We start from the raw sequence: 25601 nt of genomic DNA on the forward strand, positions 1-25601 counted from the left end.
AGATGGTAGCAGGATATAGATGTAATGTTCTGTTAGATAGTAGCAGGATATAGATGTAATGTTCTGTCAGATGGTAGCAGGATATAGATGTACTGTTCTGTCAGATGATAGCAGGATATAGATGTAATGTTCTGTCAGATGGTAGCAGGATATAGATGTAATGTTCTGTCAGATGGTAGCAGGATATAGATGTAATATGTCAGATGGTAACAGGATATAGATGTAATGTTATGTTAGATGGTAGCAGGATATAGATGTAATGTTCTGTCAGATGGTAGCAGGATATAGATGTACTGTTCTGTCAGATGGTAACAGGATATATAGATGTAATATGTCAGATGGTAACAGGATATAGATGTAATGTTATGTTAGATGGTAGCAGGATATAGATGTAATGTTCTGTTAGATGGTAGCAGGATATAGATGTAATGTTCTGTCAGATGGTAGCAGGATATAGATGTAATGTTATGTTAGATGGTAGCAGGATATAGATGTAATGTTCTGTTAGAGGGTAGCAGGATATAGATGTAATGTTCTGTCAGATGGTAGCAGGATATAGATGTAATATGTCAGATGGTAACAGGATATAGATGTAATGTTATGTTAGATGGTAGCAGGATATAGATGTAATGTTCTGTTAGATGGTAGCAGGATATAGATGTAATGTTCTGTCAGATGGTAGCAGGATATAGATGTAATATGTCAGATGGTAACAGGATATAGATGTAATGTTCTGTTAGATGGTAGCAGGATATAGATGTAATATGTTAGATGGTAGCAGGATATAGATGTAATGTTCTGTTAGATGGTAGCAGGATATAGATGTAATATGTTAGATGGTAGCAGGATATAGATGTAATGTTCTGTTAGATGGTAACAGGATATAGATGTAATATGTCAGATGGTAACAGCATATAGATATAATATGTCAGATGGTAACAGGATATATATGTAATATGTCAGATGGTAGCAGGATATAGATGTAATATGTCAGATGGTAGCAGGATATAGATGTAATGTTCTGTTAGATGGTAGCAGGATATAGATGTAATATGTTAGATGGTAGCAGGATATAGATGTGATGTTCTGTCAGATGGTAGCAGGATATAGATGTAATGTTCTGTTAGATGGTAGCAGGATATAGATGTAATATGTCAGATGGTAACAGGATATGGATGTAATGTTCTGTTAGATGGTAGCAGGATATAGATGTAATGTTCTGTTAGATGGTAGCAGGATATAGATGTAATATGTCAGATGGTAACAGGATATGGATGTAATGTTCTGTTAGATGGTAGCAGGATATAGATGTAATGTTCTGTTAGATGGTAGCAGGATATAGATGTAATGTTCTGTCAGATGGTAGCAGGATATAGATGTAATGTTCTGTCAGATGGTAACAGGATATAGATGTAATGTTCTGTTAGATGGTAGCAGGATATAGCTGTAATGTTCTGTTAGATGGTAGCAGGATATAGATGTAATGTTCTGTTAGATGGTAGCAGGATATAGATGTACTGTTCTGTTAGATGGTAGCAGGATATAGATGTAATGTTCTGTCAGATGGTAGCAGGATATAGATGTAATATGTTAGATGGTAGCAGGATATAGATGTAATATGTCAGATGGTAGCAGGATATAGATGTAATATGTCAGATGGTAGCAGGATATAGATGTGATGTTCTGTTAGATGGTAGCAGGATATAGATGTAATATGTCAGATGGTAGCAGGATATAGATGTAATATGTCAGATGGTAGCAGGATATAGATGTAATGTTCTGTCAGATGGTAGCAGGATATAGATGTAATATGTTAGATGGTAGCAGGATATAGATGTAATGTTCTGTTAGATAGTAGCAGGATATAGATGTAATGTTCTGTCAGATGGTAGCAGGATATAGATGTACTGTTCTGTCAGATGATAGCAGGATATAGATGTAATGTTCTGTCAGATGGTAGCAGGATATAGATGTAATGTTCTGTCAGATGGTAGCAGGATATAGATGTAATATGTCAGATGGTAACAGGATATAGATGTAATGTTATGTTAGATGGTAGCAGGATATAGATGTAATGTTCTGTCAGATGGTAGCAGGATATAGATGTACTGTTCTGTCAGATGGTAACAGGATATAGATGTAATATGTCAGATGGTAACAGGATATAGATGTAATGTTCTGTTAGATGGTAGCAGGATATAGATGTAATGTTCTGTTAGATGGTAGCAGGATATAGATGTAATGTTATGTCAGTTGGTAACAGGATATAGATGTAATGTTCTGTTAGATGGTAGCAGGATATAGATGTAATATGTTAGATGGTAGCAGGATATAGATGTAATATGTCAGATGGTAACAGGATATAGATGTAATATGTCAGATGGTAACAGGATATAGATGTAATATGTTAGATGGTAGCAGGATATAGATGTAATATGTCAGATGGTAACAGCATATAGATATAATATGTCAGATGGTAACAGGATATATATGTAATATGTCAGATGGTAACAGGATATATATGTAATATGTCAGATGGTAGCAGGATATAGATGTAATATGTTAGATGGTAGCAGGATATAGATGTAATGTTCTGTTAGATAGTAGCAGGATATAGATGTAATGTTCTGTCAGATGGTAGCAGGATATAGATGTACTGTTCTGTCAGATGATAGCAGGATATAGATGTAATGTTCTGTCAGATGGTAGCAGGATATAGATGTAATGTTCTGTCAGATGGTAGCAGGATATAGATGTAATATGTCAGATGGTAACAGGATATAGATGTAATGTTATGTTAGATGGTAGCAGGATATAGATGTAATGTTCTGTCAGATGGTAGCAGGATATAGATGTAATGTTCTGTCAGATGGTAGCAGGATATAGATGTAATGTTATGTTAGATGGTCAGGATATAGATGTAATGTTCTGTTAGATGGTATAGGATATAGATGTAATGTTCTGTCAGATGGTAGCAGGATTAGATGTCAGAGCAGGATATAGATGTTATGTTAGATGGTAGCAGGATATAGATGTAATGTTCTGTTAGATGGTAGCAGGATATAGATGTAATATGTTAGATGGTAACAGGATATAGATGTAATGTTCTGTCAGATGGTAGCAGGATATAGATGTAATGTTATGTTAGATGGTAGCAGGATATAGATGTAATGTTCTGTTAGATGGTAGCAGGATATAGATGTAATGTTCTGTCAGATGGTAGCAGGATATAGATGTAATATGTCAGATGGTAACAGGATATAGATGTAATGTTATGTTAGATGGTAGCAGGATATAGATGTAATGTTCTGTTAGATGGTAGCAGGATATAGATGTAATGTTCTGTCAGATGGTAGCAGGATATAGATGTAATATGTCAGATGGTAACAGGATATAGATGTAATGTTCTGTTAGATGGTAGCAGATGATATAGCAGGATATAGATGTAATGTTCTGTTAGATGGTAGCAGGATATAGATGTAATATGTCAGATGGTAACAGGATATAGATGTAATGTTCTGTTAGATGGTAGCAGGATATAGATGTAATGTTCTGTCAGATGGTAGCAGGATATAGATGTAATGTTCTGTCAGATGGTAGCAGGATATAGATGTAATATGTCAGATGGTAACAGGATATGGATGTAATGTTCTGTTAGATGGTAGCAGGATATAGATGTAATGTTCTGTTAGATGGTAGCAGGATATAGATGTAATGTTATGTCAGTTGGTAACAGGATATAGATGTAATGTTCTGTTAGATGGTAGCAGGATATAGATGTAATATGTTAGATGGTAGCAGGATATAGATGTAATATGTCAGATGGTAACAGGATATAGATGTAATATGTCAGATGGTAACAGGATATAGATGTAATATGTTAGATGGTAGCAGGATATAGATGTAATATGTCAGATGGTAACAGCATATAGATATAATATGTCAGATGGTAACAGGATATATATGTAATATGTCAGATGGTAACAGGATATATATGTAATATGTCAGATGGTAGCAGGATATAGATGTAATATGTTAGATGGTAGCAGGATATAGATGTAATGTTCTGTTAGATAGTAGCAGGATATAGATGTAATGTTCTGTCAGATGGTAGCAGGATATAGATGTACTGTTCTGTCAGATGATAGCAGGATATAGATGTAATGTTCTGTCAGATGGTAGCAGGATATAGATGTAATGTTCTGTCAGATGGTAGCAGGATATAGATGTAATATGTCAGATGGTAACAGGATATAGATGTAATGTTATGTTAGATGGTAGCAGGATATAGATGTAATGTTCTGTCAGATGGTAGCAGGATATAGATGTACTGTTCTGTCAGATGGTAACAGGATATAGATGTAATATGTCAGATGGTAACAGGATATAGATGTAATGTTATGTTAGATGGTAGCAGGATATAGATGTAATGTTCTATTAGATGGTAGCAGGATATAGATGTAATGTTCTGTCAGATGGTAGCAGGATATAGATGTAATGTTATGTTAGATGGTAGCAGGATATAGATGTAATGTTCTGTTAGAGGGTAGCAGGATATAGATGTAATGTTCTGTCAGATGGTAGCAGGATATAGATGTAATATGTCAGATGGTAACAGGATATAGATGTAATGTTATGTTAGATGGTAGCAGGATATAGATGTAATGTTCTGTTAGATGGTAGCAGGATATAGATGTAATGTTCTGTCAGATGGTAGCAGGATATAGATGTAATATGTCAGATGGTAACAGGATATAGATGTAATGTTCTGTTAGATGGTAGCAGGATATAGATGTAATATGTTAGATGGTAGCAGGATATAGATGTAATGTTCTGTTAGATGGTAGCAGGATATAGATGTAATATGTTAGATGGTAGCAGGATATAGATGTAATGTTCTGTTAGATGGTAACAGGATATAGATGTAATATGTCAGATGGTAACAGCATATAGATATAATATGTCAGATGGTAACAGGATATATATGTAATATGTCAGATGGTAGCAGGATATAGATGTAATATGTCAGATGGTAGCAGGATATAGATGTAATGTTCTGTTAGATGGTAGCAGGATATAGATGTAATATGTTAGATGGTAGCAGGATATAGATGTGATGTTCTGTCAGATGGTAGCAGGATATAGATGTAATGTTCTGTTAGATGGTAGCAGGATATAGATGTAATATGTCAGATGGTAACAGGATATGGATGTAATGTTCTGTTAGATGGTAGCAGGATATAGATGTAATGTTCTGTTAGATGGTAGCAGGATATAGATGTAATATGTCAGATGGTAACAGGATATGGATGTAATGTTCTGTTAGATGGTAGCAGGATATAGATGTAATGTTCTGTTAGATGGTAGCAGGATATAGATGTAATGTTCTGTCAGATGGTAGCAGGATATAGATGTAATGTTCTGTCAGATGGTAACAGGATATAGATGTAATGTTCTGTTAGATGGTAGCAGGATATAGCTGTAATGTTCTGTTAGATGGTAGCAGGATATAGATGTAATGTTCTGTTAGATGGTAGCAGGATATAGATGTACTGTTCTGTTAGATGGTAGCAGGATATAGATGTAATGTTCTGTCAGATGGTAGCAGGATATAGATGTAATATGTTAGATGGTAGCAGGATATAGATGTAATATGTCAGATGGTAGCAGGATATAGATGTAATATGTCAGATGGTAGCAGGATATAGATGTGATGTTCTGTTAGATGGTAGCAGGATATAGATGTAATATGTCAGATGGTAGCAGATATAGATGTAATATGTCAGATGGTAGCAGGATATAGATGTAATGTTCTGTCAGATGGTAGCAGGATATAGATGTAATATGTTAGATGGTAGCAGGATATAGATGTAATGTTCTGTTAGATAGTAGCAGGATATAGATGTAATGTTCTGTCAGATGGTAGCAGGATATAGATGTACTGTTCTGTCAGATGATAGCAGGATATAGATGTAATGTTCTGTCAGATGGTAGCAGGATATAGATGTAATGTTCTGTCAGATGGTAGCAGGATATAGATGTAATATGTCAGATGGTAACAGGATATAGATGTAATGTTATGTTAGATGGTAGCAGGATATAGATGTAATGTTCTGTCAGATGGTAAATAGGATATAGATGTACTGTTCTGTCAGATGGTAACAGGATATAGATGTAATATGTCAGATGGTAACAGGATATAGATGTAATATGTCAGATGGTAGCAGGATATAGATGTAATGTTCTGTTAGATGGTAGCAGGATATGGATGTAATGTTCTGTTAGATGGTACTTGGGATATAGATGTAATGTTCTGTTAGATGGTAGCAGGATATAGATGTAATGTTCTGTCAGATGGTAGCAGGATATAGATGTAATGTTCTGTTAGATGGTAGCAGGATATAGATGTAATGTTCTGTTAGATGGTAGCAGGATATAGCGTAATGTTCTGTCAGATGGTAGCAGGATATAGATGTAATATGTCAGATGGTAACAGGATATAGATGTAATGTTATGTTAGATGGTAGCAGGATATAGATGTAATGTTCTGTTAGATGGTAGCAGGATATAGATGTAATGTTCTGTCAGATGGTAGCAGGATATAGATGTAATATGTCAGATGGTAACAGGATATAGATGTAATGTTCTGTTAGATGGTAGCAGGATATAGATGTAATATGTTAGATGTAGCAGGATATAGATGTAATGTTCTGTTAGATGGTAGCAGGATATAGATGTAATATGTCAGATGGTAACAGGATATAGATGTAATGTTCTGTTAGATGGTAGCAGGATATAGATGTAATATGTTAGATGGTAGCAGGATATAGATGTAATGTTCTGTTAGATGGTAGCAGGATATAGATGTAATGTTCTGTTAGATGGTAGCAGGATATAGATGTAATATGTTAGATGGTAACAGGATATAGATGTAATGTTCTGTCAGATGGTAGCAGGATATAGATGTAATGTTCTGTCAGATGGTAGCAGGATATAGATGTAATATGTCAGATGGTAACAGGATATGGATGTAATGTTCTGTTAGATGGTAGCAGGATATAGATGTAATGTTCTGTTAGATGGTAGCAGGATATAGATGTAATGTTATGTCAGTTGGTAACAGGATATAGATGTAATGTTCTGTTAGATGGTAGCAGGATATAGATGTAATATGTTAGATGGTAGCAGGATATAGATGTAATATGTCAGATGGTAACAGGATATAGATGTAATATGTCAGATGGTAACAGGATATAGATGTAATATGTTAGATGGTAGCAGGATATAGATGTAATATGTCAGATGGTAACAGCATATAGATATAATATGTCAGATGGTAACAGGATATATATGTAATATGTCAGATGGTAACAGGATATATATGTAATATGTCAGATGGTAGCAGGATATAGATGTAATATGTTAGATGGTAGCAGGATATAGATGTAATGTTCTGTTAGATAGTAGCAGGATATAGATGTAATGTTCTGTCAGATGGTAGCAGGATATAGATGTACTGTTCTGTCAGATGATAGCAGGATATAGATGTAATGTTCTGTCAGATGGTAGCAGGATATAGATGTAATATGTCAGATGGTAACAGGATATAGATGTAATGTTATGTTAGATGGTAGCAGGATATAGATGTAATGTTCTGTCAGATGGTAGCAGGATATAGATGTACTGTTCTGTCAGATGGTAACAGGATATAGATGTAATATGTCAGATGGTAACAGGATATAGATGTAATGTTATGTTAGATGGTAGCAGGATATAGATGTAATGTTCTGTTAGATGGTAGCAGGATATAGATGTAATGTTCTGTCAGATGGTAGCAGGATATAGATGTAATGTTATGTTAGATGGTAGCAGGATATAGATGTAATGTTCTGTTAGATAGTAGCAGGATATAGATGTAATGTTCTGTCAGATGGTAGCAGGATATAGATGTAATATGTCAGATGGTAACAGGATATAGATGTAATGTTATGTTAGATGGTAGCAGGATATAGATGTAATGTTCTGTTAGATGGTAGCAGGATATAGATGTAATGTTCTGTCAGATGGTAGCAGGATATAGATGTAATATGTCAGATGGTAACAGGATATAGATGTAATGTTCTGTTAGATGGTAGCAGGATATAGATGTAATATGTTAGATGGTAGCAGGATATAGATGTAATGTTCTGTTAGATGGTAGCAGGATATAGATGTAATATGTTAGATGGTAGCAGGATATAGATGTAATGTTCTGTTAGATGGTAACAGGATATAGATGTAATATGTCAGATGGTAACAGCATATAGATATAATATGTCAGATGGTAACAGGATATATATGTAATATGTCAGATGGTAGCAGGATATAGATGTAATATGTCAGATGGTAGCAGGATATAGATGTAATGTTCTGTTAGATGGTAGCAGGATATAGATGTAATATGTTAGATGGTAGCAGGATATAGATGTGATGTTCTGTCAGATGGTAGCAGGATATAGATGTAATGTTCTGTTAGATGGTAGCAGGATATAGATGTAATATGTCAGATGGTAACAGGATATGGATGTAATGTTCTTTGTTAGATGGTAGCAGGATATAGATGTAATGTTCTGTTAGATGGTAGCAGGATATAGATGTAATGTTCTGTCAGATGGTAGCAGGATATAGATGTAATATGTCAGATGGTAACAGGATATGGATGTAATGTTCTGTTAGATGGTAGCAGGATATAGATGTAATGTTCTGTTAGATGGTAGCAGGATATAGATGTAATGTTCTGTCAGATGGTAGCAGGATATAGATGTAATGTTCTGTCAGATGGTAACAGGATATAGATGTAATGTTCTGTTAGATGGTAGCAGGATATAGATGTAATGTTCTGTTAGATGGTAGCAGGATATAGATGTAATGTTCTGTTAGATGGTAGCAGGATATAGATGTACTGTTCTGTTAGATGGTAGCAGGATATAGATGTAATGTTCTGTCAGATGGTAGCAGGATATAGATGTAATGTTATGTTAGATGGTAGCAGGATATAGATGTAATGTTATGTCAGTTGGTAACAGGATATAGATGTAATGTTCTGTTAGATGGTAGCAGGATATAGATGTAATATGTTAGATGGTAGCAGGATATAGATGTAATATGTCAGATGGTAACAGGATATAGATGTAATATGTCAGATGGTAACAGGATATAGATGTAATATGTTAGATGGTAGCAGGATATAGATGTAATATGTCAGATGGTAACAGCATATAGATATAATATGTCAGATGGTAACAGGATATATATGTAATATGTCAGATGGTAACAGGATATATATGTAATATGTCAGATGGTAGCAGGATATAGATGTAATATGTTAGATGGTAGCAGGATATAGATGTAATGTTCTGTTAGATAGTAGCAGGATATAGATGTAATGTTCTGTCAGATGGTAGCAGGATATAGATGTACTGTTCTGTCAGATGATAGCAGGATATAGATGTAATGTTCTGTCAGATGGTAGCAGGATATAGATGTAATGTTCTGTCAGATGGTAGCAGGATATAGATGTAATATGTCAGATGGTAACAGGATATAGATGTAATGTTATGTTAGATGGTAGCAGGATATAGATGTAATGTTCTGTCAGATGGTAGCAGGATATAGATGTAATATGTCAGATGGTAACAGGATATAGATGTAATGTTATGTTAGATGGTAGCAGGATATAGATGTAATGTTCTGTTAGATGGTAGCAGGATATAGATGTAATGTTCTGTTAGATGGTAGCAGGATATAGATGTAATGTTCTGTCAGATGGTAGCAGGATATAGATGTTATGTTAGATGGTAGCAGGATATAGATGTAATGTTCTGTTAGATGGTAGCAGGATATAGATGTAATGTTCTGTCAGATGGTAGCAGGATATAGATGTAATATGTCAGATGGTAACAGGATATAGATGTAATGTTATGTTAGATGGTAGCAGGATATAGATGTAATGTTCTGTTAGATGGTAGCAGGATATAGATGTAATATGTTAGATGGTAGCAGGATATAGATGTAATATGTCAGATGGTAGCAGGATATAGATGTAATATGTCAGATGGTAACAGGATATATATGTAATATGTCAGATGGTAGCAGGATATAGATGTAATGTTCTGTTAGATGGTAGCAGGATATGGATGTAATGTTCTGTTAGATGGTAGCAGGATATAGATGTAATGTTCTGTTAGATGGTAGCAGGATATAGATGTAATGTTCTGTTAGATGGTAGCAGGATATAGATGTAATATGTCAGATGGTAGCAGGATATAGATGTAATGTTCTGTTAGATGGTAGCAGGATATAGATGTAATATGTTAGATGGTAACAGGATATAGATGTAATGTTCTGTCAGATGGTAGCAGGATATAGATGTAATGTTCTGTCAGATGGTAGCAGGATATAGATGTAATATGTCAGATGGTAACAGGATATGGATGTAATGTTCTGTTAGATGGTAGCAGGATATAGATGTAATGTTCTGTTAGATGGTAGCAGGATATAGATGTAATGTTATGTCAGTTGGTAACAGGATATAGATGTAATGTTCTGTTAGATGGTAGCAGGATATAGATGTAATATGTTAGATGGTAGCAGGATATAGATGTAATATGTCAGATGGTAACAGGATATAGATGTAATATGTCAGATGGTAACAGGATATAGATGTAATATGTTAGATGGTAGCAGGATATAGATGTAATATGTCAGATGGTAACAGCATATAGATATAATATGTCAGATGGTAACAGGATATATATGTAATATGTCAGATGGTAACAGGATATATATGTAATATGTCAGATGGTAGCAGGATATAGATGTAATATGTTAGATGGTAGCAGGATATAGATGTAATGTTCTGTTAGATAGTAGCAGGATATAGATGTAATGTTCTGTCAGATGGTAGCAGGATATAGATGTACTGTTCTGTCAGATGATAGCAGGATATAGATGTAATGTTCTGTCAGATGGTAGCAGGATATAGATGTAATGTTCTGTCAGATGGTAGCAGGATATAGATGTAATATGTCAGATGGTAACAGGATATAGATGTAATGTTATGTTAGATGGTAGCAGGATATAGATGTAATGTTCTGTCAGATGGTAGCAGGATATAGATGTACTGTTCTGTCAGATGGTAACAGGATATAGATGTAATATGTCAGATGGTAACAGGATATAGATGTAATATGTCAGATGGTAGCAGGATATAGATGTAATGTTCTGTTAGATGGTAGCAGGATATGGATGTAATGTTCTGTTAGATGGTAGCAGGATATAGATGTAATGTTCTGTTAGATGGTAGCAGGATATAGATGTAATGTTCTGTCAGATGGTAGCAGGATATAGATGTAATGTTATGTTAGATGGTAGCAGGATATAGATGTAATGTTCTGTTAGATGGTAGCAGGATATAGATGTAATGTTCTGTCAGATGGTAGCAGGATATAGATGTCAGATGGTAACAGGATATAGATGTAATGTTATGTTAGATGGTAGCAGGATATAGATGTAATGTTCTGTTAGATGGTAGCAGGATATAGATGTAATGTTCTGTTAGATGGTAGCAGGATATAGATGTAATGTTCTGTCAGATGGTAGCAGGATATAGATGTAATGTTATGTTAGATGGTAGCAGGATATAGATGTAATGTTCTGTTAGATGGTAGCAGGATATAGATGTAATGTTCTGTCAGATGGTAGCAGGATATAGATGTAATATGTCAGATGGTAACAGGATATAGATGTAATGTTATGTTAGATGGTAGCAGGATATAGATGTAATGTTCTGTTAGATGGTAGCAGGATATAGATGTAATGTTCTGTCAGATGGTAGCAGGATATAGATGTAATATGTCAGATGGTAACAGGATATAGATGTAATGTTCTGTTAGATGGTAGCAGGATATAGATGTAATATGTTAGATGGTAGCAGGATATAGATGTAATGTTCTGTTAGATGGTAGCAGGATATAGATGTAATATGTCAGATGGTAACAGGATATAGATGTAATGTTCTGTTAGATGGTAGCAGGATATAGATGTAATGTTCTGTTAGATGGTAGCAGGATATAGATGTAATATGTTAGATGGTAGCAGGATATAGATGTAATGTTCTGTCAGATGGTAGCAGGATATAGATGTAATATGTCAGATGGTAACAGGATATGGATGTAATGTTCTGTTAGATGGTAGCAGGATATAGATGTAATGTTCTGTTAGATGGTAGCAGGATATAGATGTAATGTTATGTCAGTTGGTAACAGGATATAGATGTAATGTTCTGTTAGATGGTAGCAGGATATAGATGTAATATGTTAGATGGTAGCAGGATATAGATGTAATATGTCAGATGGTAACAGGATATAGATGTAATATGTCAGATGGTAACAGGATATAGATGTAATATGTTAGATGGTAGCAGGATATAGATGTAATATGTCAGATGGTAACAGCATATAGATATAATATGTCAGATGGTAACAGGATATATATGTAATATGTCAGATGGTAACAGGATATATATGTAATATGTCAGATGGTAACAGGATATATATGTAATATGTCAGATGGTAGCAGGATATAGATGTAATATGTTAGATGGTAGCAGGATATAGATGTAATGTTCTGTTAGATAGTAGCAGGATATAGATGTAATGTTCTGTCAGATGGTAGCAGGATATAGATGTACTGTTCTGTCAGATGATAGCAGGATATAGATGTAATGTTCTGTCAGATGGTAGCAGGATATAGATGTAATGTTCTGTCAGATGGTAGCAGGATATAGATGTAATATGTCAGATGGTAACAGGATATAGATGTAATGTTATGTTAGATGGTAGCAGGATATAGATGTAATGTTCTGTCAGATGGTAGCAGGATATAGATGTACTGTTCTGTCAGATGGTAACAGGATATAGATGTAATATGTCAGATGGTAACAGGATATAGATGTAATGTTATGTTAGATGGTAGCAGGATATAGATGTAATGTTCTGTTAGATGGTAGCAGGATATAGATGTAATGTTCTGTCAGATGGTAGCAGGATATAGATGTAATGTTATGTTAGATGGTAGCAGGATATAGATGTAATGTTCTGTTAGATGGTAGCAGGATATAGATGTAATGTTCTGTCAGATGGTAGCAGGATATAGATGTAATATGTCAGATGGTAACAGGATATAGATGTAATGTTATGTTAGATGGTAGCAGGATATAGATGTAATGTTCTGTTAGATCAGGGGTGTCAAAGTCAAATGGACGGAGGGCCAAATAAAAAAATCAGCTACAAGACGAGGGCCGGACTGTTCGAATGTTCATTGAAAAATTTTTAAATGACGCATATAGTCTAGTGAACCTAATTGAACCTACTGAAAACCTAACAAATATATTACAATATGATCAGATAAATAAAGCAATATTTTCTTATGGCTCTGTCAGTAATCTTTAATTTTCAACAGACACAAAAGACAAATTTCCTTTATATAAATATCCCCATAACATGAACATTAAATGAAAGAAACCGGTATTCAAGGCACCATCAGTAGACTATATTTTCTATTTTAGCAAAAGTGGGCTAAATTTACTTCAAAGAAAAAACAATAATAGCAATTTTCTATCATCCACTCAACTGAAATATTTTTAAAATATAATTGGATTGAAATACAAAAAAATAAAGTGCAAAAATCTATTAATCAAAAACAACACTTTGTTTAAGGAGAAGTAACATGCAGTGAAAACAAATATTACATTTTAACTTTTAAACTTGAACTGAGTAAAAACTCTAAATATGTGATTGCACAGTAATGTTCACTTGTTTGAGGTTGAGGGTGATACTTGGTGGTGTCCCATCTTTTCCACAAGTTCATCAATGTTCGGGTAAGGCTCTGAGCTGAAGAAATCCTCAGAATTGAGTGGAGGTGTTCAGCAGTAAGTCGACTTCTGTGTGATGTTTTGTTCAGGTTCATCAAAGAAAACAGTTGTTCACACAGGTATGTGCTGCCAAACATAGACAACGTTTGAGCAGCCTGGATGCGCAGCTGGGGCATTGTGCCGGGGAGAACGGGCGAACTCCGCAGCACCCACTGCCGCATATTTTGCCCTCAGTGCATCATTGCATTGGAGGTCAATCAACTCCATTTGGAGGTTTGGTGGTGAGCTTTCACGTCAACAGCAAATGGGTTACCGAGCAGTTCCAACCTGCTTTTTTGTGCTTCAAAGTCAGCAAATCGGGTCGAAAGTCAGCGGCAAGCATACCTATTTTATCAGCCAACTGTGTGCTCGGGAACGCACTGGCAGAGAGCTTCTCTTTCATGGTCTGGCAGCTGGGAAAGTGGCTCAAATTTTCTTTACGCATCTCGTCTCCCACAGAGTCAGTTTGGTTTTAAATGCCTTCACTGTACTGTACATATCAGAGATGACACGATCCCGACCCTGCAGCTGCAAGTTTATTGCATTCAGATGACTCGTAATGTCACACAGAAAAAGCCATTTCACACAGAAACATTTCGTCCCGGAGTTGTGTTGTGTCTTTCCCTTTGCTGTCCAAGAACAGACAAATCTCCTCACGAAGCTCGAAACATCTTTGAAGCACCTTTCCTGGCTTAGCCATCGCACCTCTGTGTGATAAGGCAAATCACCATGCTCCGTTTCTAACTCCGTCAGAAATGCCTTGAACTGGCGGTGATTCAAACCTTTGGCTCTGATAAAGTTAACTGTGCTTGGCGTGATGATGCTCATTACATGCTCCATTTTCAAGGCTTTACCGCACAACGCTTCCTGGTGTATGATACAATGATAAGCTGTCAGCTCACCTGTCGCGTTTTCCTCTTGCATCTTTTCCGTATCTTCGCCACCAGTCCGCTCCTGTGTCCACACACGCAGGTGCTCGTCGGTTGTCAAACCCACGAGTTTTTCCCAAGGCAGCTCCATCTCATTTACACATCTTGACACCTCTTCATACAAATCATGCCCCGTAGTTGTGCCATGCATAGGACGTAAAGCCAAAAACTCCTCTGTCATGCTTAGGTTGGAGTCCACTCTGCGGATGAAAATTGACAACTGGGCAATGTCAGAAATGTCGGTGCTCTCATCCACAGCCAAGGAATATGCAATAAAATCTTTTCCCTTTTTCACAAGCTGCTCTTTTAGATTGATGGACAACTGGTCTACTCTCTCGGCAATGGTGTTTCTGCTCAGACTCACATTTAAAAGAGTTGCCTTTTTTTCTGGGCAAACTTCGTCACAAACTTTAATCATGCAGTTTTTGATGAAATCCCCCTCCGTAAATGGCCGGGCTGATTTAGCGATCTCTTCTGCCAAAATAAAACTGGCCTTGACAGCAGCCTGGCCTTGTGATTTGGCTTTTTGAACAGAGCCTGTCGAGATTTGAGGCCTGCGTTTTAATTCCTCTGCCTTTTGTAGCCTTTGTTCCATGTCCATATTCTTGTTTTTGTCCGCGTGTTTCGTTTCATAATGTCGTCTCAGATTATACTCTTTCAGTACCGCCACACTTTCTCCACACAGAAGACACACAGGTTTTCCAGCTACCTTCGTGAACATATACTCCGACTCCCACCTTGTTTGAAACCCCCGGTTCTCAGTATCCACCTTCCGTTTTGCCATTTTTGATGGGTATCTGAAAGTTAATTTTACTGTGATGCTGACGACTGCTGTGCCAATAAATATTGAAATGAAGCAGCCTACTGCTCGGTGCGTCACCTTTGCATTGTGGGAAATGTAGTATTGGTGCGTGTAAAAGATCTGCGGGCTGCCGGCTTGCTGCGGGCCGGTTCTAATAATAAATCAAGATCATCCCAGGGGCCGTAAAAAACCTTCTTGCGGGCCGGATGTGGCCCGCGGGCCTTGATTCTGACATATGTGTGTTAGATGGTAGCAGGATATAGATGTAATGTTCTGTCAGATGGTAGCAGGATATAGATGTAATATGTCAGATGGTAACAGGATATAGATGTAATGTTCTGTTAGATGGTAGCAGGATATAGATGTAATATGTTAGATGGTAGCAGGATATAGATGTAATGTTCTGTTAGATGGTAGCAGGATATAGATGTAATATGTTAGATGGTAGCAGGATATAGATGTAATGTTCTGTTAGATGGTAACAGGATATAGATGTAATATGTCAGATGGTAACAGCATATAGATATAATATGTCAGATGGTAACAGGATATATATGTAATATGTCAGATGGTAGCAGGATATAGATGTAATATGTCAGATGGTAGCAGGATATAGATGTAATGTTCTGTTAGATGGTAGCAGGATATAGATGTAATATGTTAGATGGTAGCAGGATATAGATGTGATGTTCTGTCAGATGGTAGCAGGATATAGATGTAATGTTCTGTTAGATGGTAGCAGGATATAGATGTAATATGTCAGATGGTAACAGGATATGGATGTAATGTTCTGTTAGATGGTAGCAGGATATATATGTAATGTTCTGTTAGATGGTAGCAGGATATAGATGTAATGTTCTGTCAGATGGTAGCAGGATATAGATGTAATATGTCAGATGGTAACAGGATATGGATGTAATGTTCTGTTAGATGGTAGCAGGATATAGATGTAATGTTCTGTTAGATGGTAGCAGGATATAGATGTAATGTTCTGTCAGATGGTAGCAGGATATAGATGTAATGTTCTGTCAGATGGTAACAGGATATAGATGTAATGTTCTGTTAGATGGTAGCAGGATATAGCTGTAATGTTCTGTTAGATGGTAGCAGGATATAGATGTAATGTTCTGTTAGATGGTAGCAGGATATAGATGTACTGTTCTGTTAGATAGTAGCAGGATATAGATGTAATGTTCTGTCAGATGGTAGCAGGATATAGATGTAATATGTTAGATGGTAGCAGGATATAGATGTAATATGTCAGATGGTAGCAGGATATAGATGTAATATGTCAGATGGTAGCAGGATATAGATGTGATGTTCTGTTAGATGGTAGCAGGATATAGATGTAATATGTCAGATGGTAGCAGGATATAGATGTAATGTTCTGTCAGATGGTAGCAGGATATAGATGTAATATGTTAGATGGTAGCAGGATATAGATGTAATGTTCTGTTAGATAGTAGCAGGATATAGATGTAATGTTCTGTCAGATGGTAGCAGGATATAGATGTACTGTTCTGTCAGATGATAGCAGGATATAGATGTAATGTTCTGTCAGATGGTAGCAGGATATAGATGTAATGTTCTGTCAGATGGTAGCAGGATATAGATGTAATATGTCAGATGGTAACAGGATATAGATGTAATGTTATGTTAGATGGTAGCAGGATATAGATGTAATGTTCTGTCAGATGGTAGCAGGATATAGATGTACTGTTCTGTCAGATGGTAACAGGATATAGATGTAATATGTCAGATGGTAACAGGATATAGATGTAATATGTCAGATGGTAGCAGGATATAGATGTAATGTTCTGTTAGATGGTAGCAGGATATGGATGTAATGTTCTGTTAGATGGTAGCAGGATATAGATGTAATGTTCTGTTAGATGGTAGCAGGATATAGATGTAATGTTCTGTCAGATGGTAGCAGGATATAGATGTAATGTTATGTTAGATGGTAGCAGGATATAGATGTAATGTTCTGTTAGATGGTAGCAGGATATAGATGTAATGTTCTGTCAGATGGTAGCAGGATATAGATGTAATATGTCAGATGGTAACAGGATATAGATGTAATGTTATGTTAGATGGTAGCAGGATATAGATGTAATGTTCTGTTAGATGGTAGCAGGATATAGATGTAATGTTCTGTTAGATGGTAGCAGGATATAGATGTAATGTTCTGTCAGATGGTAGCAGGATATAGATGTAATGTTCTGTTAGATGGTAGCAGGATATAGATGTAATGTTCTGTTAGATGGTAGCAGGATATAGACGTAATGTTCTGTCAGATGGTAGCAGGATATAGATGTAATATGTCAGATGGTAACAGGATATAGATGTAATGTTATGTTAGATGGTAGCAGGATATAGATGTAATGTTCTGTTAGATGGTAGCAGGATATAGATGTAATGTTCTGTCAGATGGTAGCAGGATATAGATGTAATATGTCAGATGGTAACAGGATATAGATGTAATGTTCTGTTAGATGGTAGCAGGATATAGATGTAATATGTTAGATGGTAGCAGGATATAGTTGTAATGTTCTGTTAGATGGTAGCAGGATATAGATGTAATATGTCAGATGGTAACAGGATATAGATGTAATGTTCTGTTAGATGGTAGCAGGATATAGATGTAATATGTTAGATGGTAGCAGGATATAGATGTAATGTTCTGTTAGATGGTAGCAGGATATAGATGTAATGTTCTGTTAGATGGTAGCAGGATATAGATGTAATATGTTAGATGGTAACAGGATATAGATGTAATGTTCTGTCAGATGGTAGCAGGATATAGATGTAATGTTCTGTCAGATGGTAGCAGGATATAGATGTAATATGTCAGATGGTAACAGGATATGGATGTAATGTTCTGTTAGATGGTAGCAGGATATAGATGTAATGTTCTGTTAGATGGTAGCAGGATATAGATGTAATGTTATGTCAGTTGGTAACAGGATATAGATGTAATGTTCTGTTAGATGGTAGCAGGATATAGATGTAATATGTTAGATGGTAGCAGGATATAGATGTAATATGTCAGATGGTAACAGCATATAGATATAATATGTCAGATGGTAACAGGATATATATGTAATATGTCAGATGGTAACAGGATATATATGTAATATGTCAGATGGTAGCAGGATATAGATGTAATATGTTAGATGGTAGCAGGATATAGATGTAATGTTCTGTTAGATAGTAGCAGGATATAGATGTAATGTTCTGTCAGATGGTAGCAGGATATAGATGTACTGTTCTGTCAGATGATAGCAGGATATAGATGTAATGTTCTGTCAGATGGTAGCAGGATATAGATGTAATGTTCTGTCAGATGGTAGCAGGATATAGATGTAATATGTCAGATGGTAACAGGATATAGATGTAATATGTCAGATGGTAACAGGATATAGATGTAATGTTATGTTAGATGGTAGCAGGATATAGATGTAATGTTCTGTTAGATGGTAGCAGGATATAGATGTAATGTTCTGTCAGATGGTAGCAGGATATAGATGTAATGTTATGTTAGATGGTAGCAGGATATAGATGTAATGTTCTGTTAGATGGTAGCAGGATATAGATGTAATGTTCTGTCAGATGGTAGCAGGATATAGATGTAATATGTCAGATGGTAACAGGATATAGATGTAATGTTATGTTAGATGGTAGCAGGATATAGATGTAATGTTCTGTTAGATGGTAGCAGGATATAGATGTAATGTTCTGTCAGATGGTAGCAGGATATAGATGTAATATGTCAGATGGTAACAGGATATAGATGTAATGTTCTGTTAGATGGTAGCAGGATATAGATGTAATATGTTAGATGGTAGCAGGATATAGATGTAATGTTCTGTTAGATGGTAGCAGGATATAGATGTAATATGTTAGATGGTAGCAGGATATAGATGTAATGTTCTGTTAGATGGTAACAGGATATAGATGTAATATGTCAGATGGTAACAGCATATAGATATAATATGTCAGATGGTAACAGGATATATATGTAATATGTCAGATGGTAGCAGGATATAGATGTAATATGTCAGATGGTAGCAGGATATAGATGTAATGTTCTGTTAGATGGTAGCAGGATATAGATGTAATATGTTAGATGGTAGCAGGATATAGATGTGATGTTCTGTCAGATGGTAGCAGGATATAGATGTAATGTTCTGTTAGATGGTAGCAGGATATAGATGTAATATGTCAGATGGTAACAGGATATGGATGTAATGTTCTGTTAGATGGTAGCAGGATATAGATGTAATGTTCTGTTAGATGGTAGCAGGATATAGATGTAATGTTCTGTCAGATGGTAGCAGGATATAGATGTAATATGTCAGATGGTAACAGGATATGGATGTAATGTTCTGTTAGATGGTAGCAGGATATAGATGTAATGTTCTGTCAGATGGTAGCAGGATATAGATGTAATGTTCTGTCAGATGGTAGCAGGATATAGATGTAATGTTCTGTCAGATGGTAACAGGATATAGATGTAATGTTCTGTTAGATGGTAGCAGGATATAGATGTAATGTTCTGTTAGATGGTAGCAGGATATAGATGTAATGTTCTGTTAGATGGTAGCAGGATATAGATGTACTGTTCTGTTAGATGGTAGCAGGATATAGATGTAATGTTCTGTCAGATGGTAGCAGGATATAGATGTAATATGTTAGATGGTAGCAGGATATAGATGTAATATGTCAGATGGTAGCAGGATATAGATGTAATATGTCAGATGGTAGCAGGATATAGATGTGATGTTCTGTTAGATGGTAGCAGGATATAGATGTAATATGTCAGATGGTAGCAGGATATAGATGTAATATGTCAGATGGTAGCAGGATATAGATGTAATGTTCTGTCAGATGGTAGCAGGATATAGATGTAATATGTCAGATGGTAGCAGGATATAGATGTAATGTTCTGTCAGATGGTAGCAGGATATAGATGTAATATGTTAGATGGTAGCAGGATATAGATGTAATATGTCAGATGGTAGCAGGATATAGATGTAATGTTCTGTCAGATGGTAGCAGGATATAGATGTAATATGTCAGATGGTAGCAGGATATAGATGTAATATGTCAGTTGGTAGCAGGATATAGATGTAATATGTCAGATGGTAGCAGGATATAGTTGTAATGTTCTGTTAGATGGTAGCAGGAAATAGATGTAATGTTCTGTTAGATGGTAGCAGGATATAGATGTAATGTTCTGTCAGTTGTTAGTAATGAATTTGTATTTTTTGGGATTCCTTCTGAATCTATACAGGAGAAAGGACTTCCTACTTCTCCTGAAGACCAGTGAAACTAACTGATCAGTCTTTCATTTGAGTTGGTATTGTCTGTCTGTCTGTCTGTCTGTCTGTCTGTCTGTCTGTCTGTCTGTCTGTCTGTCTGTCTGTCTGTCTGTCTGTCTGTCTGTCTGTCTGTCTGTCTGTCTGTCTGTCTGTCTGTCTGTCTGTGTGTTTGTGTGTGTGTCACAGACACTCACAGTTTTTGCACAGCAGAGGCTGGTCAGAGAGATGCCTCCCTGGCCAGTGAACCAGAGGTAGACCAGGTAGAGAGGACCGCAGGACCACAGGTACATGCAGGGGAACCACACCAGGACCGTATGCTGGAAACATTGGGACAGGTCTGGGTGAGGGGTGTACCAGGTCAGGTTCCAGTCCTGAGAGAGAGAAGGAGGGATGGGGGATGGATGGGGGGAGAGGAGAGTGTTAGAATATGTAGCAGACAAATGGCAGCATTGGATCAGGTCTGGGTGGGGGTGCACCAGGTCAGGTCTGGGTGGGGGGTGCACCAGGTCAGGTCTGGGTGGGGGGTGCACCAGGTCAGGTCTGGGTGGGGGGTGTACCAGGTCAGGTCTGGGTGGGGGGTGTACCAGGTCAGGTCTGGGTGGGGGGTGCACCAGGTCAGGTCTGGGTGGGGGGTGTACCAGGTCAGGTCTGGGTGGGGGGGGGGTGCACCAGGTCAGGTCTGGGTGGGGGTGCACCAGGTCAGGTCTGGGTGGGGGTGTACCAGGTCAGGTCTGGGTGGGGGGGTGCACCAGGTCAGGTCTGGGTGGGGGGTGTACCAGGTCAGGTCTGGGTGGGGGGTGCACCAGGTCAGGTCTGGGTGGGGGGTGGGGTGCACCAGGTCAGGTCTGGGTGGGGGGGGTGCACCAGGTCAGGTCTGGGTGGGGGGTGCACCAGGTCAGGTCTGGGTGGGGGGTGCACCAGGTCAGGTCTGGGAGGGGGAGGGTGCACCAGGTCAGGTCTGGGTGGGGGGTGCACCAGGTCAGGTCTGGGTGGGGGGTGTACCAGGTCAGGTCTGGGTGGGGGGGGGTGCACCAGGTCAGGTCTGGGTGGGGGGTGCACCAGGTCAGGTCTGGGTGGGGGGTGCACCAGGTCAGGTCTGGGTGGGGGGTGCACCAGGTCAGGTCTGGGTGGGGGGGGTGCACCAGGTCAGGTCTGGGAGGGGGGGTGCACCAGGTCAGGTCTGGGTGGGGGGTGCACCAGGTCAGGTCTGGGTGGGGGGTACCAGGTCAGGTCTGGGTGGGGGGGTGCACCAGGTCAGGTCTGGGTGGGGGTGTACCAGGTCAGGTCTGGGTGGGGGTGTACCAGGTCAGGTCTGGGTGGGGGGTGCACCAGGTCAGGTCTGGGTGGGGGGGTGCACCAGGTCAGGTCTGGGTGGGGGTGCACCAGGTCAGGTCTGGGTGGGGGTGTACCAGGTCAGGTCTGGGTGGGGGGGTGCACCAGGTCAGGTCTGGGTGGGGGGGGTGCACCAGGTCAGGTCTGGGTGGGGGTGCACCAGGTCAGGTCTGGGTGGGGGGTGTACCAGGTCAGGTCTGGGTGGGGGGTGCACCAGGTCAGGTCTGGGTGGGGGGGTGCACCAGGTCAGGTCTGGGTGGGGGGTGTACCAGGTCAGGTCTGGGTGGGGGGTGTACCAGGTCAGGTCTGGGTGGGGGGGTGCACCAGGTCAGGTCTGGGTGGGGGGTGTACCAGGTCAGGTCTGGGTGGGGGAGGGTGCACCAGGTCAGGTCTGGGTGGGGGGGGGGGTGCACCAGGTCAGGTCTGGGTGGGGGGTGTACCAGGTCAGGTCTGGGTGGGGGGTGTACCAGGTCAGGTCTGGGTGGGGGGTGTACCAGGTCAGGTCTGGGTGGGGGGGGGTGCACCAGGTCAGGTCTGGGTGGGGGGTGTACCAGGTCAGGTCTGGGTGGGGGGGTGCACCAGGTCAGGTCTGGGTGGGGGGTGTACCAGGTCAGGTCTGGGTGGGGGGTGTACCAGGTCAGGTCTGGGTGGGGGTGTACCAGGTCAGGTCTGGGTGGGGGGTGTACCAGGTCAGGTCTGGGTGGGGGTGTACCAGGTCAGGTCTGGGTGGGGGGGGTGTACCAGGTCAGGTCTGGGTGGGGTGGGTGTACCAGGTCAGGTCTGGGTGGGTGGGTGTACCAGGTCAGGTCTGGGTGGGGGGGTGCACCAGGTCAGGTTCAAGTCCTGAGAGGGAGAGAATATGACAAACAAATGGAAGCATTGGGTCAATACAAAACAGATGTTTTGATAGGTGCAGTGAAATGTGTTGTTTTATAGGGTCAGTCATAGTAGTATGATAGGTGTTGTTTTACAGGGTCATAGTAGTATGATAGGTGTTGTTGTACAGGGTCAGTCATAGTAGTATGATAGGTGTTTTTTTACAGGGTCAGTCATAGTAGTATGATAGGTGTTGTTGTACAGGGTCAGTCATAGTAGTATGATAGGTGTTGTTTTACAGGGTCATAGTAGTATGATAGGTGTTGTTGTACAGGGTCAGTCATAGTAGTATGATAGGTGTTGTTTTACAGGATCAGTCATAGTAGTAGGATAGGTGTTGTTTTACAGGGTCAGTCATAGTAGTATGATAGGTGTTTTTTTTACAGGGTCAGTCATAGTAGTATGATAGGTGTTGTTGTACAGGGTCAGTCATAGTAGTACGATAGGTGTTGTTTTACAGGGTCATAGTAGTAGGATAGGTGTTGTTTTACAGGGTCAGTCATAGTAGTATGATAGGTGTTGTTGTACAGGGTCAGACATAGTAGTATGATAGGTGTTGTTGTACAGGGTCGTAGTAGTATGATAGGTGTTGTTGTACAGGGTCATAGTAGTATGATAGGTGTTGTTTTACAGGGTCATAGTAGTATGATAGGTGTTGTTGTACAGGGTCATAGTAGTATGATAGGTGTTGTTGTACAGCAGGGGTGTCAAACATACGGCCCGCGGGCCGGAACCGGCCCCCAAGGAGGTTCGATCAGGCCCGCAGGATAATTTGAAAGTGGAAAAAATGCATAAAAGACATGGAATTAATATTTTTAATTCGCTGCAATTCATGGATTATCCGCTAAGGGGCGCACTCTTTCCATCAGAGTAGAAGACGAGCCGCATCACTGAGACAGACTGAAAACAGCAGACGGTATCAATGCGCCATCTGCTGCTTGTTACGACGTTGTTAATACCTTGGTCTCTACCTCTCCGCTACACCCTCATTAGCCAAAATGTCGTTATCCAAACGGAGAAAAGTAGATAAGGAGTGTAGAATTTTCAAAGAAAAATGGACCACGCCCTATTTATTTACAGAGATGCACGGAAAACCTTCGTGCTTGGTGTGTTTGCAACAAGTTTCGGTATTGAAGGAATATAATATTCGACGCCACTACGAGACTCATCACAGCGAAAAATATGACGGCTTGCAAGGACAACTGAGAAGAGATAAGATGAACGAATTGCTGGCGGGTCTGAGGAAACAGCAGTCAACTTTCATCCAGAGCCGAGAAGTCAGTGAAGCAGCGGTAAAAGCCAGCTACCTAATTGCTAGCGAAATAGCATTAGCATCGAAGCCGTATTCCGACGGTGACTTTGTTAAACGATGCATGATGAAGGCGGCTGAACTTGTATGTCCCGAGAAGCGACAAGCTTTTGCCAATATTAGCCTGACGAGGAATACTATAGCAGAGAGGATTTCGGAACTATCGGCAGATTTAGACAGTCAATTGAAACAGAGAGTCAAGTCATTTATTGCATTTTCCGTGGCAATTGACGAGAGCACTGACATCACAGACGTGGCCCAACTGGCCATATTTATTCGAGGAGTTGATGAGACATTGACTGTTACTGAAGAGTTTCTTGAGTTGGTGCCAATGATGGACACCACAACAGCCGAGACATTTTCGGCTCTGTCGTTGCTGCATTGACAGAGTTGGAGTGGACTGGTCCCGCTGTCAGCCTGGCTACAGACGGCGCGCCATCCATGGTCGGAAAGAAAGCAGGTGTCGCGACAAAGTTCAAAGACAAAGTACAAGCCCTTAATGGAGGAGATCGTTTCTGGACATTTCACTGTATTTTGCACCAGGAGGCATTGTGTTGCAAGTCGCTGAAAATGGACCACGTCATGGAGGTGGTTGTTCGCACTGTAAATTTCATCCGGTCCAGAGGTCTGAACCATCGTCAGTTTGACAAACTTCTCAGCGACAGCAACATTACCCACAGCCTGCCATACCACACTGAAGTGAGATGGTTAAGCCGAGGCGCTGTGCTGAGGCATTTCTTTGATCTACGAGAGGAAATCGGACAGTTCATGGAGAAAAAGGAAAACCGGTGTTGGAATTACAATCTCAGGAATGGCTACGGACCTTGCATTCTTGGTTGATATTACTGAACACTTGAACAATCTGAACAAAATGTTGCAAGGCCGCAAAAAGTTGTCACACAGTTTTCTGACAACATACATGCATTTAAGTTGAAGCTGACTTTGTGGGAGATGCAACTGGCAAATGGCAACCCTGCTCATTTCCCCTGTCTGAGAGATGTGTGTGTGACCAGACCTGATGCGGACATGAAACGGTACAAAGACAAAATTGCAGGACTACTGCGGGAGTTTGAGAAAC

General features: G+C 39.1%; 1 protein-coding gene across 1 annotated transcript in view; it reads right to left on the reverse strand.

The window, feature by feature from the left end:
• The window catches only part of LOC115126722 (multidrug resistance-associated protein 1-like), a 125165-nt gene that overhangs the window by 96708 nt on the left and 2856 nt on the right, over window positions 1-25601 (reverse strand). Inside the window, exon 2 of the mRNA XM_065016811.1 lies at window positions 21201-21377. Coding sequence (XP_064872883.1) covers window positions 21201-21377 — 177 coding nt within the window. The remainder of the gene's footprint in view (window positions 1-21200; window positions 21378-25601) is intronic.

This window comes from Oncorhynchus nerka, unplaced genomic scaffold (assembly GCF_034236695.1).
Source record: "Oncorhynchus nerka isolate Pitt River unplaced genomic scaffold, Oner_Uvic_2.0 unplaced_scaffold_858, whole genome shotgun sequence".
Classification (NCBI taxonomy): domain Eukaryota; kingdom Metazoa; phylum Chordata; class Actinopteri; order Salmoniformes; family Salmonidae; genus Oncorhynchus; species Oncorhynchus nerka.